This window comes from Chiloscyllium plagiosum, unplaced genomic scaffold, assembly GCF_037043375.1.
Source record: "Chiloscyllium plagiosum isolate Xiang-an unplaced genomic scaffold, Cpla_swu_hap1 HiC_scaffold_7, whole genome shotgun sequence".
Taxonomy (NCBI): domain Eukaryota; kingdom Metazoa; phylum Chordata; class Chondrichthyes; order Orectolobiformes; family Hemiscylliidae; genus Chiloscyllium; species Chiloscyllium plagiosum.
In genome coordinates, this window is record NW_028270145.1 from 83,221,939 (window position 1) to 83,235,452 (window position 13,514).

At 43.3% G+C, this 13,514-nt stretch overlaps 1 protein-coding gene across 4 annotated transcripts in view; it reads right to left on the minus strand.

Annotated features, from left to right (window-relative positions):
* Positions 1–13,514, minus strand: part of LOC122551720 (von Willebrand factor D and EGF domain-containing protein) — a 279,556-nt gene that overhangs the window by 130,500 nt on the left and 135,542 nt on the right. For all 4 annotated transcript variants that reach the window (XM_043694080.2, XM_043694081.2, XM_043694082.2 and 1 more), the window contains 2 exons: positions 12,217–12,431; positions 36–970 (listed from right to left, as the gene is read on the minus strand). In XM_043694080.2, the coding sequence (XP_043550015.2) occupies positions 36–970; positions 12,217–12,431 (1,150 nt within the window). The remainder of the gene's footprint in view (positions 1–35; positions 971–12,216; positions 12,432–13,514) is intronic.

Consider the following 13,514-nt stretch of genomic DNA (forward strand, 5'->3'; position numbering starts at 1 on the left):
AGAAGTCACAACAATTAAAATAGCTTTATGCTTACCATTAGAAATGCTGCAGTCATGGGAGCTGTACTCAACAAAACACCGGCAGCCCCATACTGTACACTGCCCATTCCCACTGCACCGATTTGGACATCGGAGAGCTGTAACTATTCCTTCAACATCTGTTCTGTGGGTCCATTTATACCTATTTTCCAAAAGCTTTCTTTCACACTCATTGTCAAGAAACGCCAGCATCCCTTCCTCCCATGCAAGATCGTCTTTAAGTTGCAAGTCTAAAATGCAGAGGTCCACAGCCTCAATAAGCTTTCTTCCAAGGAAGTCTTGACACACCACACCAATTGTGGAGTTTCTAAGCGTTTGTTGGCAAATCTCAAGGGCCTTGGCTGACGTGAGTCCACTCGGAGTTGGCCATGTTGGCTGTACACCAGGCCGGTTTCCGGATAGATGGTCTTCTGGGAAAAAGTAAGTTAAGCTTTCCAGATCAGTTTGACTCAGGCTTTGGTATGTGAATATTGGTAGGTATTCATAATATCCTTGCCTTTTTACTCTATGTAATGTAATCTTTGATTCAACAAAATCAGTTATGTCTGGCCAACTGGAATACCCCACTGACTGACCAGTAGATGTAAAAGGTTGGCCTTTGGAACCATGTGTTTCCAAGTATTTTTGCAGATCTCTATGTCTTTTTGACTCTTCAGAAGACTGGGTTACATCACGCTTTTTGAACACTGACAGTTCCGGATTGCTTATGTATTCTGCAGTAACATCCAAAAAAGGAATCATTGAAGTCAAATCCACATTGTCATATGCCTGGCAACGAGAGGATAGATGAGAATGACCGTATCTAGTGGTCAGCTTATTAAACGAATGGAGAGTCATAGTATATTCCTTTTGACAACTGCAATAATTTTTTCTTTTTTCTCTCTCAGAGGGTGGTGGTGTCTTATCAAACAAACTTTCCCCAGGATGTATTCTATAACAAACACAGCCAAGTTAGTTAATTAATAAATATTCTTTTCAATCTCCTGTTCTTATCAACATATAAACATTTACCGTGAGAATATGTGCTGTATTATCATAATGACACAATTCTCCTGTTATTTTAGATTAAATGAGAAATCACTACGAGCCAAAACATACAAAAATCATTTTCTGCTTAATTGTAAAAACAAGAAAGGTGCATTAATCCATTTAATTCTTGCAATCAATAAATATTGTACAACCACAAAGATGAAGGGACATTGCATGTATGAAAGTGACCTTAACATTCAGTGATCAGAAGATCTCAGCATTTTATTTTTAAATAAAAGCACAAGCAATTTTATGTAACTCCAAACAGTCCAGTAGACTATTTAATCTTCATGAACAAATCTAAGTACCAGGTAATAAAAGCTAAATACTGTGGATGCTAGAAATCTGAGACAAACACACAGCATGCTGGAGAAACTCAGCAACGCTGAGAGCAATGGAGAGAGAGAAACAGAGTTAATGTTCTGAATCTGGTATCATTCTTCTTTAGAATATTTATAAACTTAAGAGGGAAATCAGGAGGAGAAATAAGGTTAAGGAGAATTCTAAGGGTTTTTATAGAGACATTAAGAACAAAAGGGTAACTAGGGAGCGAAGAGAGCCCCTCAAAGATCAGCAAGGCAGCCTTTGTGTGGAGTCGCAGGAGATGGGGTAGATACTAAATAAGCATTTTGCATCAGGATTTACTGTGAAGAAGGACATGGAAGATACAGAATGTGGGGAAATAGATGGTGACATCTTGAAAAATGTCCAGATTACAGAGGAGGAAGTGCTGGATGTCTTAAAACACAAAGGTGGATAAATCCCTAGGACCTGATTGGGAGTACCCTAGAACTCTTTGGGAAGGTAGGGAAGTGTTTGCTGGGCCCCTTTTGAGATATTCGTATCATTGATAGTCACAGGTGAGGTGCCAGAAGACTGGAGTTGGCAAACGTGGTGCCATTATTTAAGAAAGTTGGTAAGGAGAAGCCAGGAAGCTACAGACCAGTGAGCCTGGTGCTGGGCAAGTTGTTGGAGAGAATCCTGAGGCACAGGGTATACATGCACTTGGAAAGGCAAGGACTCAATAGGGATAGTCAACATTGCTTTGTACATGGGATATCATGTCTCATGAACTTGATTTGAGTTTTTTGAAAAAGTAATAAAGAGGATTGATGAGAGCAGAGCGGTGGACGTGATCTATATGGATTTCCGTAAGGCATTCGACAAGGTTCCCCATGGGACACTGGTTAGCAAGGTTAGATCTCATGGAATACAGGGAGAACTAGCCATTTGGATACAGAAATGGCTCAAAGGTAGAAGATAGAGGCTGGTAGTGGAGGGTTGTTTTTCAGACTGGAGACCTGGACCAGTGGAGTGCCACAAGGATTGGTGCTGGGTCCCCTACTTTTCATCATATATATAAATAATTTGGATGTGAGCATAAGAGGTATAGCTAATAAGTTTGAAGATGACACAAAATTGGAAATGTAGTGGACAGCAAAGAAGGTCACCTCAGATTGAGCAGATGGGCCAATGGGCTGAGAAGTGGCAGATCGAGTTTAATTCAGATAAATGCGAGGTGCCCGCAGTTTGGGAAAGCAAATCTTAGCAGGACTTATATACCTAATATTAAGGTCCCAGGGAGTGTTGCTGAACAAAGAGAACTTGCAAGTTCATAGCTCCTTGAAAGAAGAGTCACAGGTAGATAGGATAGTAAAGATGGTATGTTTTTACTTTATTGGTCAGAGTATTTTGACCATTTTGCCAGAGCGGCGAGGAGAGAAGGTGAGGTGAAGCAAGGGCTGCCGGGAAGGGTAAGTTTTCCTGCTTAAAAAGGGACTTACCTCGGGAGTGGGGCCTCCATTTTGACAGAGCAGCAAGGAGAGAAGGTGAGGTGAAGCAAGGGCTGCTGGGAAGGTAAGAGCTTAATTTATATTTGGGTAGTGGCTAAACCCGAGATACTACACGTGCAGTATCTCCCTCCTGCCCCCGCCTCCTCTAACCGGAAGAAAGAGACTCTAAGGTAAGGTTTTTATTTCTTTCTTACCTTGATTTTTCATATATTTAAGTGCATTGTTTGGTTTTAGTTAGTTCATATAAAGCTAAGGTTACGATTGCAGGAGACCTCAGACCCGTGGCATGTGATTCTTGCTTGATGTAGGAGCTTAGGAACGTTTCTGACGTTCCTGACTCTTTCACTTGCAAGAAGTGTGTCTAGCTGCAGCTCTTGTTTGACTGCATGACAGCTCTGGAGCTGCGGATGGACTCACTGTGAAACATCTGCGATGCTGAGGAGGTCATGGATAACACATTTAGTGAACTGGTCACACCGCAGGTTAGAATTGCTGAGGGAGACAGTGAATGGGTGACCAAACGACAGAAAAAGAGTAGGAAGGCAGTCCCCTGCAATCATCTCCCTCAAAAACAGTTATACCGTTTTGAATACTGTTGGGGGAGATGGCTCACCATGAGAGGGCAGCAGTTATCAAGATCATGGCACTGTGACGGGCACTGCTGTCCAGAAGGGCGGGAAAAAAACTCATAGGGCCATAGTCATAGGGCATGCTATTGTGAGGGGAGTAGATAGGCGGTTCTGTGGCCGAAAACAGGACCCCCTGATGGTATGTTGCCTTCCAGGTGCTCGGGTCAGTGATGTCACCAATCGGCTGCAGAGCATTCTGAAAGGGGAGGGTAAACAGCCAGTTGTCTTGGTGCATAAAGGCACCAATGATATAAGTAGAAAATGAGATGAGGTCCTGAAAGAAGAATTCAAGGAGCTAGGAGAGAAGTTATAGAGAAGGACCTCAAAAGGTAGTGACCTCAGGGTTATTACCAGTGTCACGTGCTAGCCAGCATAGAAATGAAAACAATAAGCAGGATGAACACATGGCTTGAGAGATGGTGCAGGAGGGAGGGGTTCAGATTTGTTGGACATTGGGACCGGTTCTAGGGAAGGTGGGACTATTACAAAATGGATGGTCTACACTTGAACCAGACCGGAACCAATGTCCTTGGGGAGAGTTTTTGCTACTGTTGTTGGGGAGATTTTAAACTAATGTGGCAGGGAACTGGGAACCAGAAGAGAAAACAAGTAGGTAGCGAGGTGGAGACTAGAGACTGTAAGAATCATGAAGATAGTATTAATAAACAGAAGAGTAGGCAGGGAAAAGATGAGCACAAAAGAACTGGTGGCCTGAAATGCATCTACTTTAATGCAAGTAGTGTGTAAGGCAGGTGAACTTAGGGTTTGGATTGGTGCCTGGGAGTATGACGTTATTGCAATCACAGAGACTTAGTTGAAAGAGGGGCATGATGATTGGCACTTAAATGTTCCAGGATATAGACCCTTCAGACAGGACAGGGAGGGAAGTAAAAGGGGGGGTGGAGTTGCATTGCTAGTCAGGGATGATATCACGGCTGTGCTAAAGGAGCACACTATGGCAGTCTTGGGTAGTGAGGCATTATGGGTGGAGCTGAGAAATAAGAAGGGTGCAGTTACATTGTTGGGGCTGTATTACAGACCTCCCAACAGTGAGCGTGAGGTAGAAGAACAAATAGGTAAACAGATTATGGAAAGATGTAGAGACAATAGGGTAGTGGTGATGGGAGATTTTAATTTTCCCAACATTGACTGGGATACACTTAGCGTCAGAGGTCTGGATAGGGTAGAATTTGTAAGAAGCGTCAAGGAGATTTTTCTAAAGCAGTATGTCAATAGTCCGATGAGGGAAGGGGCCATATTGGACCACATACTGGGGAACGAGCAGTTGGTAGAAGTGGGCAGGGGATTTCTTTGGGGACAGTGACCACAATTCTGTTAGTTTTAGAATACTCGTAGATAAAGATGAGAGTGGTTCTAAGGGCCAAGGCCAATTATATCAAAATTAGGCAGGAACTGGGAAATGTGGATTGGACACAGCTATTTGAAGGGAAGTCCACATTTGATATGTGGGAGGCTTTCAAAAATAGGTTAACGATTGTGCAGGATAGGCATGTCCCATTGAAGGAAAAGGATAGGAAGGGCAAGATTCATGAATCGTGGATGACAGGAGAAATTGTATGACTAGCCAAGAGGAAAAAGGAAGCATACATATGGTCTAGGCAGCTAAGAACAGAACGGGTCCTGGAGGAATATCGGAAGAGTAGGACAAGTCTTAAACGAGGAATCAAGTGGGCTAAAAGGGGTCATGAAATAGCTTTAGCAAGCAGAATTAAGGAGAATCCCAAAGCATTTTATTCTTATATAAGAAGCAAGCAGGGTAACCAGAGAAAGGATTAGTCCACTAAAGGATAATGAAGGAAGGTTGTGTGTTGAATCTGAGAAAATGAGTGAGGTTCTGAATGATTACTTTGCATCAGTGTTCACTGAGGAGAGGAACATGATGAATCTTGAGATTAGAGATAGAAGTTTGATTAGTCTGGATCACGTTGACATAAGGAGGGAAGATATGTTGGGTCAGCTAGAGGTTATTTAGGTGGACAAATCCCCAGGACCGGATGGGATCTATCCCAGGTTGCTGAGGGAGGCGAGAGAGGAAATAGCTGGGGCCCTGACAGATATCTTTGTGGCATCCTTAAATACAGGTGAGGTACTGGAGGACTGGAGGGTTGCTTATCTTGTCCCCTGTACACGAAGGGTAGTAGGGATGTTCCGGGTAACTACAGACCAGTGAGCCTGACATTGGTTGTGGGAAATTTGCTGGAGAGGGTACTGAGGGATAGGATCTATTTATATTTAGAAAAGAATGGGCATATCAGTGTTAAGCAACATGGTTTTGTGCGGGTGAGATCGTCCTTACCAACCTAATAGAGTTCTTTGAGGAAGTGACCAAATTGATAGATGAAGGAAGGGCTGTTGATGTCATATACATGGACTTTAGTAAGGCATTTGAGAAGGTTCCCCATGGTAGACTCATGGAGAAGGTGAAGTCAGATGGTGTGCAGGGCGTTCTAGCTAGGTGGATAAAGAACTGGTTGAGCAACAGGAGACAGAGAGTAGTAGTTGAAGGGAGTTTCTCGAAATGGAAAAAGGTGACCAGTGGTGTTCCACAGGGGTCAGTATTGGGGCCACTGTTGTTTGTAATATACATAAATGATCTGGAAGAGGGCACTGTTGGTATGATCAGCAAGTTTGCAGATGACATAAAGATTGGTGGAGTAGCAGAAAGCAGAAGGGACTGTCAAAGAATACAGGAGGATATAGACAGATTGGAGAATTGGGCGGAAAAGTGGAAGATGGATTTCAATCCAGACAAATGTAAGGTGATGCATTTAGGCAAGACTAATTCTAGAGCGAATTATACAATGAATGGAAGAGCCTTGGGAAAAGTTGACGAGCAGAGAGATCTGAGAGTGCAGGTGCATTGTACCCTGAAGGTTGCTGCACAGGTGGATAGAGTGATCAAGGGGGCATATCGTATGCTTGACTTCATTGGACAGGGTATTGAGTATAAGAGCTGGCAAGTCATGTTAAAATTGTACAAGACATTGGTTTGGCTGCATTTAGAATACTGTATACAGTCCTGGTCGCCACACTACCAAAAGAATGTGGACACTTTGGAGAGGGTACAGAGAAGGTTTACGAGGATGTTGCTTGGTATGGAAGGTGCTAGCTATGAAGAGAGGTTGTGTAGGTTAGGTTTATTTTCATTAGAAAATAAAGGAGATTGAGGGGGAACCTGATTGAGGTTTACAAATTCATGACATCACCCACATTCTCCACCTCCTCCAAGACGTCCGTTTCCCCGGCCTGCAACACCTCATCTTCACCATGGATATCCAATCCCTCTACACCTCCATCCACCATGACCAGGGCCTCCAAATCCTCCATTTCTTCCTCTCCCGACGTCCCCAACAGCAGCCTTCCACCGACACACACATTCGTTTGGCCGAACTGGTCCTCACCCTTAACAATTTCTCCTTCAAATCCACCCACTTCCTCCAGACCAAAGGGGTAGCCATGGGCACCCGTATGGGCCTCAGCTATGCCTGTCTCTTTGTTGGCTTCGTAGAACAGTTGATCTTCCGTAATTACGCCGGCACAACTCCCCACCTCTTCCTCCGCTACATTGATGACTGCATTGGCGCCACCTCGTGCTCCCGCGAGGAGGTTGAGCAATTCATCAACTTCACCAACACATTCCACCCTGACCTTAAATTTACCTGGACCATCTCTGACACCTCCCTCCCCTTCCTGGACGTCTCCATCTCCATTAACGACGACCGACTTGACACTGACATTTTTTACAAACCCACTGATTCCCACAGCAACCTGGATTACACCTCTTCCCACCCTACCTCCTGCAAAAATGCCATCCCGTATTCCCAATTCCTCCACCTGCGCCATATCTGCTCCCAGGAGGACCAGTTCCACCACAGGACACACCAGATGGCCTTCTTTAGAGACTGCAATTTCCCTTCCCACGTGGTTACAGATGCCCTCCAATGCATCTCATCCACATCCCGCACCTCCGCCCTCAGACCCCACCCCTCTAACTGTAACAAGTACAGAACACGCCTGGTGCTCACCTTCCACCCTACCAACCTTCACATAAACTTAATCATCCGCCGACATTTCCGCCACCTCCAAAAAGACCCCACCACCAGGGATATATTTCCCTCCCCACCCCTTTCCGCCTTCCGCAAAGAACGTTCCCTCCGTGACTACCTGGTCAGATCCATGCCCCCCCTATAACCCACCCTTCCACCCTGGCACCTTCCCCTGCCACCGCAGGAATTGCAAATCCTGCGCCCACACCTACTCCCTAACCTCCATCCAAGGCCCTAAAGGAGCCTTCCATTTCCATCAAAGTTTTACTTGCACATCCACCAATATGATTTATTGTATCCGTTACTCCCGATGCGGTCTCCTTTACATTGGGGAGACTGGATGCCTCCTAGCAGAGCGCTTTGGGGAACATCTCTGGGACACCCACACAAATCAACCACACTGCCCTGTGGCCCAAACATTTCAACTCTCCCTCCCACTCTGCTGAGGACATGGAGGTTCTGGGCCTCCTTCACCGCCGCTCTCTCACCACCTGATGCCTGGAGGAAGAACGCCTCATCTTCCGCCTTGGAACACTTCAACCCCAGGGCATCAATGTGGACTTCAATAGTTTCCTCATTTCCCCTTCCCCCACCTCACCCCAGTTCCAAACTTCCAGCTCAGCAATGTCCCCATGACTTGTCCTACCTGCCTATCTTCTTTTCCACCTATCCACTCCACACTCCACCCTCCCCCTGACCTATCACCTTCATCCCCTTCCCCACTCACCTATTGTACTCTATGATAATTTCTCCCCCCCCCCCCCACCACCCTCCTCTCATTTATCTCTCCACCCTTCAGGCTCTCTGCCTGTATTCCTGATGAAGGCTTTTGCCCGAAACGTCGATTTTACTGCTCTTGGAGGGCCGAAGGGCCTGTTCCTGGGCTGTAAATTTTTTTTGTTCTTTGTTCTCTTGGTATTGAGTACAGGAGTTGGGAGGTCATGTTGCAGCTGTACAGGACGTTGGTTAGGCCACTTTTTGAATATTGCATGCAATTCTGGTCTCCTTACTATTGGAATGATGTTGTGAAACTTGAAAGGATTCAGAAAAGATTTACAAGAATGTTGCCAGGGTTGGAGGAATTGAGCTATAGGTAGACGCTAAATAGACTAGGGCTGTTTCCCTGGAGAGTCGAAGTTTGAGGGGTGACCTTATAGATATTTATAAAATCATGAGGGGCATGGATAAGATAAATAGACAAAGTCTTTTCCCTCAGGTGGGGGTGTCTGGAGGGCATAGGTTTAGGGGAAATATATAAAAGGCACCTAAGGGGCAACTTTTTCACACAGAGGTGAGTGTATGGAATGAACTGGTAGAGGAAATGGTGGAGGCTGGTACAATTACAATATTTAAAAGGCATCTGGATGGGCATATGAATAAGAAGGGTTTGGAGTGATATGGACTAAGTGCTGGTAGATGGGACTAGATTAGGTTGGGACATCTGATCAGCATGGATGAGTTGGACTGAAGTGGAATATCTGGTCGAAGGGTCTGTTTCCATGCTGTACATCTCTATGACATCTGGGGTTAGTGGATTGTCCCTTGAGAAGTGATTGAGTATACTAGACATATACTGCATACCCTAGAGTTTGGAAGAATGAAAAATGGTTTAATTTAAACTCAAAATTCATTTGAGGACTTTTTGGAACAGACTGTAAAGATATTTTCATTGTGACATTTAGTTTGAAATGCCGCAGCCAATCTCTGAGTTAGTCACGCAGTAATGAGATAGGGAGACAATTCTTCATTTAAGTGGTTGTGGACCTTAGAATCCTCTGCCCTGCAGAACGGCTCAGATGTTGATCAGATGAAGAAATGTTCGTAAATTAACGAAAAAGCAGAGGATTAAGATATTCAAAGTTTGGGAGAAGATTTGTAGCTCGGGTGCTCGTTGTTGTGGTTCTGTTCGCCGAGCTGGGAATTTGTCTTGCAAACGTTTCGTCCCCTGTCTAGGTGACATCCTCAGTGCATGGGAGCCTCCTGTGAAGCGCTTCTGTGATGTTTCCTCCGGCGTTTATAGTGGCCTGTCTCTGCCGCTTCCGGTTGTCAGTTCCAGCTGTCCGCTGTAGTGGCCGGTATATTGGGTCCAGGTCGATGTGTTTGTTGATAGAGTCTGTGGATGAGTGCCATTCCTCTAGGAATTCCCTGGCTGTTCTCTGTTTGGCTTGCCCTATAATGGTAGTGTTGTCCCAGTCGAATTCATGTTGCTTGTTGTCTGCGTGTGTGGCTACTAAGGATAGCTGGTCGTGTCGTTTCGTGGCTAGTTGATGTTCATGTATGTGGATTGTTAGCTGTCTTCCTGTTTGTCCTATATAGTGTTTTGTGCAGTCCTTGCATGGTATTTTGTACACTACATTGGTTTTGCTCATGTTGGGTATCGGGTCCTTCGTTCTGGTGAGTTTTGTCTGAGAGTGGCTGTTGGTTTGTGTGCTGTTATGAGTCCTAGTGGTCGCAGTAGTCTGGCTGTCAGTTCGGAAATGCCCCTGATGTATGGAGCATTTCCGAACGGACAGCCAGACTACTGCGACCACTAGGACTCATAACAGCACACAAACCAACAGCCACTCTCAGACAACAACTCACCAGAATGAAGGACCCGATACCCAACATGAGCAAAACCAATGTAGTGTACAAAATCCCATGCAAGGACTGCACAAAACACTATGTAGGACAAACAGGAAGACAGCTAACGATCCGTATCCATGAACACCAACTAGCCAAGAAAAGACACGACCAGCTATCCTTAGTAGCCACACACGCAGACAACAAACAACATGAATTTGACTGGGACAACACTACCATTATAGGGCAAGCCAAACAGAGATCAGCCAGGGAATTCCTAGAGGCATGGCACTCATCCACAGATTCTATCAACAAACACATCGACCTGGACCCAATATACCGGCCACTACAGCGGACAGCTGGAACGGACAACCGGAAGCGGCAGAGACAGGCCACTATAAACGCCGGAGGAAACATCACAGAAGTGCTTCACAGGAGGCTCCCAAGCACTGAGGATGTCACCTAGACAGGGGGTGAAACGTTTGCAAGACAAATTCCCAGCTCGGCGAACAGAACCATAACAATGGATTAAGATATATGGAAATGAGGAATAGGAGTTACCAGTTTATTTTGATCCAGAATCAATTCTCTAATGTCCTTTTTGTATAAATGCAATTTCTCATAACGAGTGATTAATGTGCAATCTGTTAAGACTTTTCTTACTTATGCCTGTACCAAGTAAACTTGTATTTTACCTATCACCACTGGTTAACTACTATCCACTTATGTTACTTATACACTTTGTAGCAAATTTTTAAAGTATTATCCACTGTATAATCCTCTGCAGTATTTTGATATTGCATTGTTTAAAGTTACAAATAACTGCAATCACTTCTTAAAAGATAAAATAGCCATTCCAAACAACAGCCACCTCACCCAGCACGAGGCCTCCAAAAAGCAAAGAGTCTTTTAAAAGCAACTCATCTCATCAACAATGCACAGACACAGTAACTTGTGCCTGATTTAATTAGGAATTTACACTAATCAGCAAAATCTGAGTCAAATAACTCATTGTGTTTCCTATCCTGGAATGAATGGTTATCAGGAGATAAGCACACACTATGCACACCTCACGCAGTCAATACAGATGTAATCATGCAGTGTCTGGGCCAGAATTCAGGGATACCTCTGGTCATATTGTGGGTGTGATTTGGAAAAGGCTAATAAGGCCTAATTTTCAGTGGTACAGTGTGTAGAAAGCAGAATGCTGAATAATTTTGGAAGAGACAGCACCTAGCCATTTGAGGACCATTGTGAAGTGGCTGATGCCACTGCCTTGTTTAGTGTCATTCGCATAGTACTTGTTTTGATAACTTAACAAATGTATATGTCTTGTCTACCATACTCATAGCTGGAGTGGCTTTATATTTGGTCAGATCTTGAGACTTATAATTGATGCTAAATTGGATTTCGGAATCCTGTGGTGGGAAGACTGCATTGATATAAAAGTTCAACCGTGGATCTATTTGAAAGGTGGAGAAACAGGAATGGCTTCCTCTTGCTGCTCTTTCTTAAGACATTATGTTGTGTGTGGAAAAGTATTAAAATTAGGGTTAGTATTTAATTGAAGCTTTTCAAAACGAAAGAAAGATGTGTCTGGAACAGGCAGCATATAACCACAAATTATTCTTTCTTGATGGTTGATTATTTCTAGTATTGGGGCAGCACGGTGGCTCAGTGGTTAGCACTGCTGCGGCACAGTGCCAGGGACCCAGATTTCATTCCCGCCTCGGGCAACTGTCGGTGTGGATTTTGCTCGTTTTCCCAGTGTCTGCATGGGATTCCTCCAGGTGCTCCGGTTTCCTCCCACTATCCAAAGATGTGCATGCCAGGTGAATTGGTCACACTAAATTGCTCATAGTATTGGGTAGGGAATGGGTCTGGGTGGGTTACTCTTCGGAGGGTCGGTGTGGACTTGTTGGTCCAAATGGCCTGTTTCCGCGCTGTAGGGAATCTAATCTAGTGATAAATTGGAACCATTCATTAACAGTCAATCTATCACATAAGTGATCGCTTTATGCTATGTAAACGTTCACTTTCAATTGACATTGCATTAGTTTTACTAAATCAAAAATGCTATTTTGGTTTAATGCATACCTCCATTCCTCGATGAAATCATCAGGGGCGTTACTCCAATATCCACCTGACAACAGATTCCCATCGGCACCATGGAAGTCATTATTACCGTTTCGGTCAAAGATCCCACAGAGACCTCTCGTATTGTTGAAATCAATGCTGGGGGCCCGTACTGTTATGCTCATTCCCCAGTCGCTTACATCTGAACGGACAAATGCTCCTGACGAGAACATGATCTATAGAAATAGATACCCAAAAATCAAATAAATTAGCTTATTTTTATTAAGTTACTGTTTAAAAAAAATGGAAATTACATTTGGAAAATTTGAACATGTTGGAGTTTCTAGTTTAACATTTTACTAATAAACAAATAAAATCACATTTTTGTCAAAGGTCATCACAAAGTTCCCTGAAAGTTCTGTTCTGTAAAAGAATTGGTTTCTTCCTCCTTTGTATCTAATCATGAGTTTGTAACATTAGAAGAGTATTCTGGCTACAGCAGACTGTAGTATTTTTCTAGAGAGTATTACATGGTACTGAGGACTAAGAACGTCTAGTACATGGCTATCCATAGGGTAGTATTCCATTTGAAAAATAAACAAGAAAGAATAGGATCATAGGCCTTAAATATATATTAAAATAGACTTGCTATTAATACTCAATCATATTTAAATGCTGACTTTTCTGAATTAATTAATATTCCTCAATACATTATCGAGCAGAAAATACTATGTCAGAAGTTAGACAGAAGTTAGAAATTGTTGGCCAAATTTAAATTTAACTAAATTTGAAGTTGCATTCCTGTTATTTTTAAAGTTCACTGTAAGGATTTGTGACATAACATTTGAAGTACAAATGAGTTTTCAAACTGCATTCCACACAGATACTTTTATGTATTTTTATGCACTCCATAAACAATTTTTATATGCTTGTTGTTATGAGATGCAATTTCAGACCTCTATTCAGTTTAATGTTGATCAGCATAGAGTCAAAATAGACAGCTTTTTTTTAAACTCTTCTTTGTACAGGGCATCAGCAAATCACTTTTAATTTACCAATTCAATCTGATGATTTCATGTTATGGTAATACCTAGTACAACTAAATTAGGTTGCAATTTTAAAAAATGGCATAAAAGCCCAATAAGGAGATAATTGTGTAAGCTAAGAGGCAAATATGAACTTTACACTACAAGTGCTATTAATTATACTTATTTTGTTACAATCTAGAATTAAAGACACAAAGAACAGGACAAAATACCCCACAGATCACATGAATTTGATGGGATATAATCTTAATAGACATTACCGGTTGTTCAAAG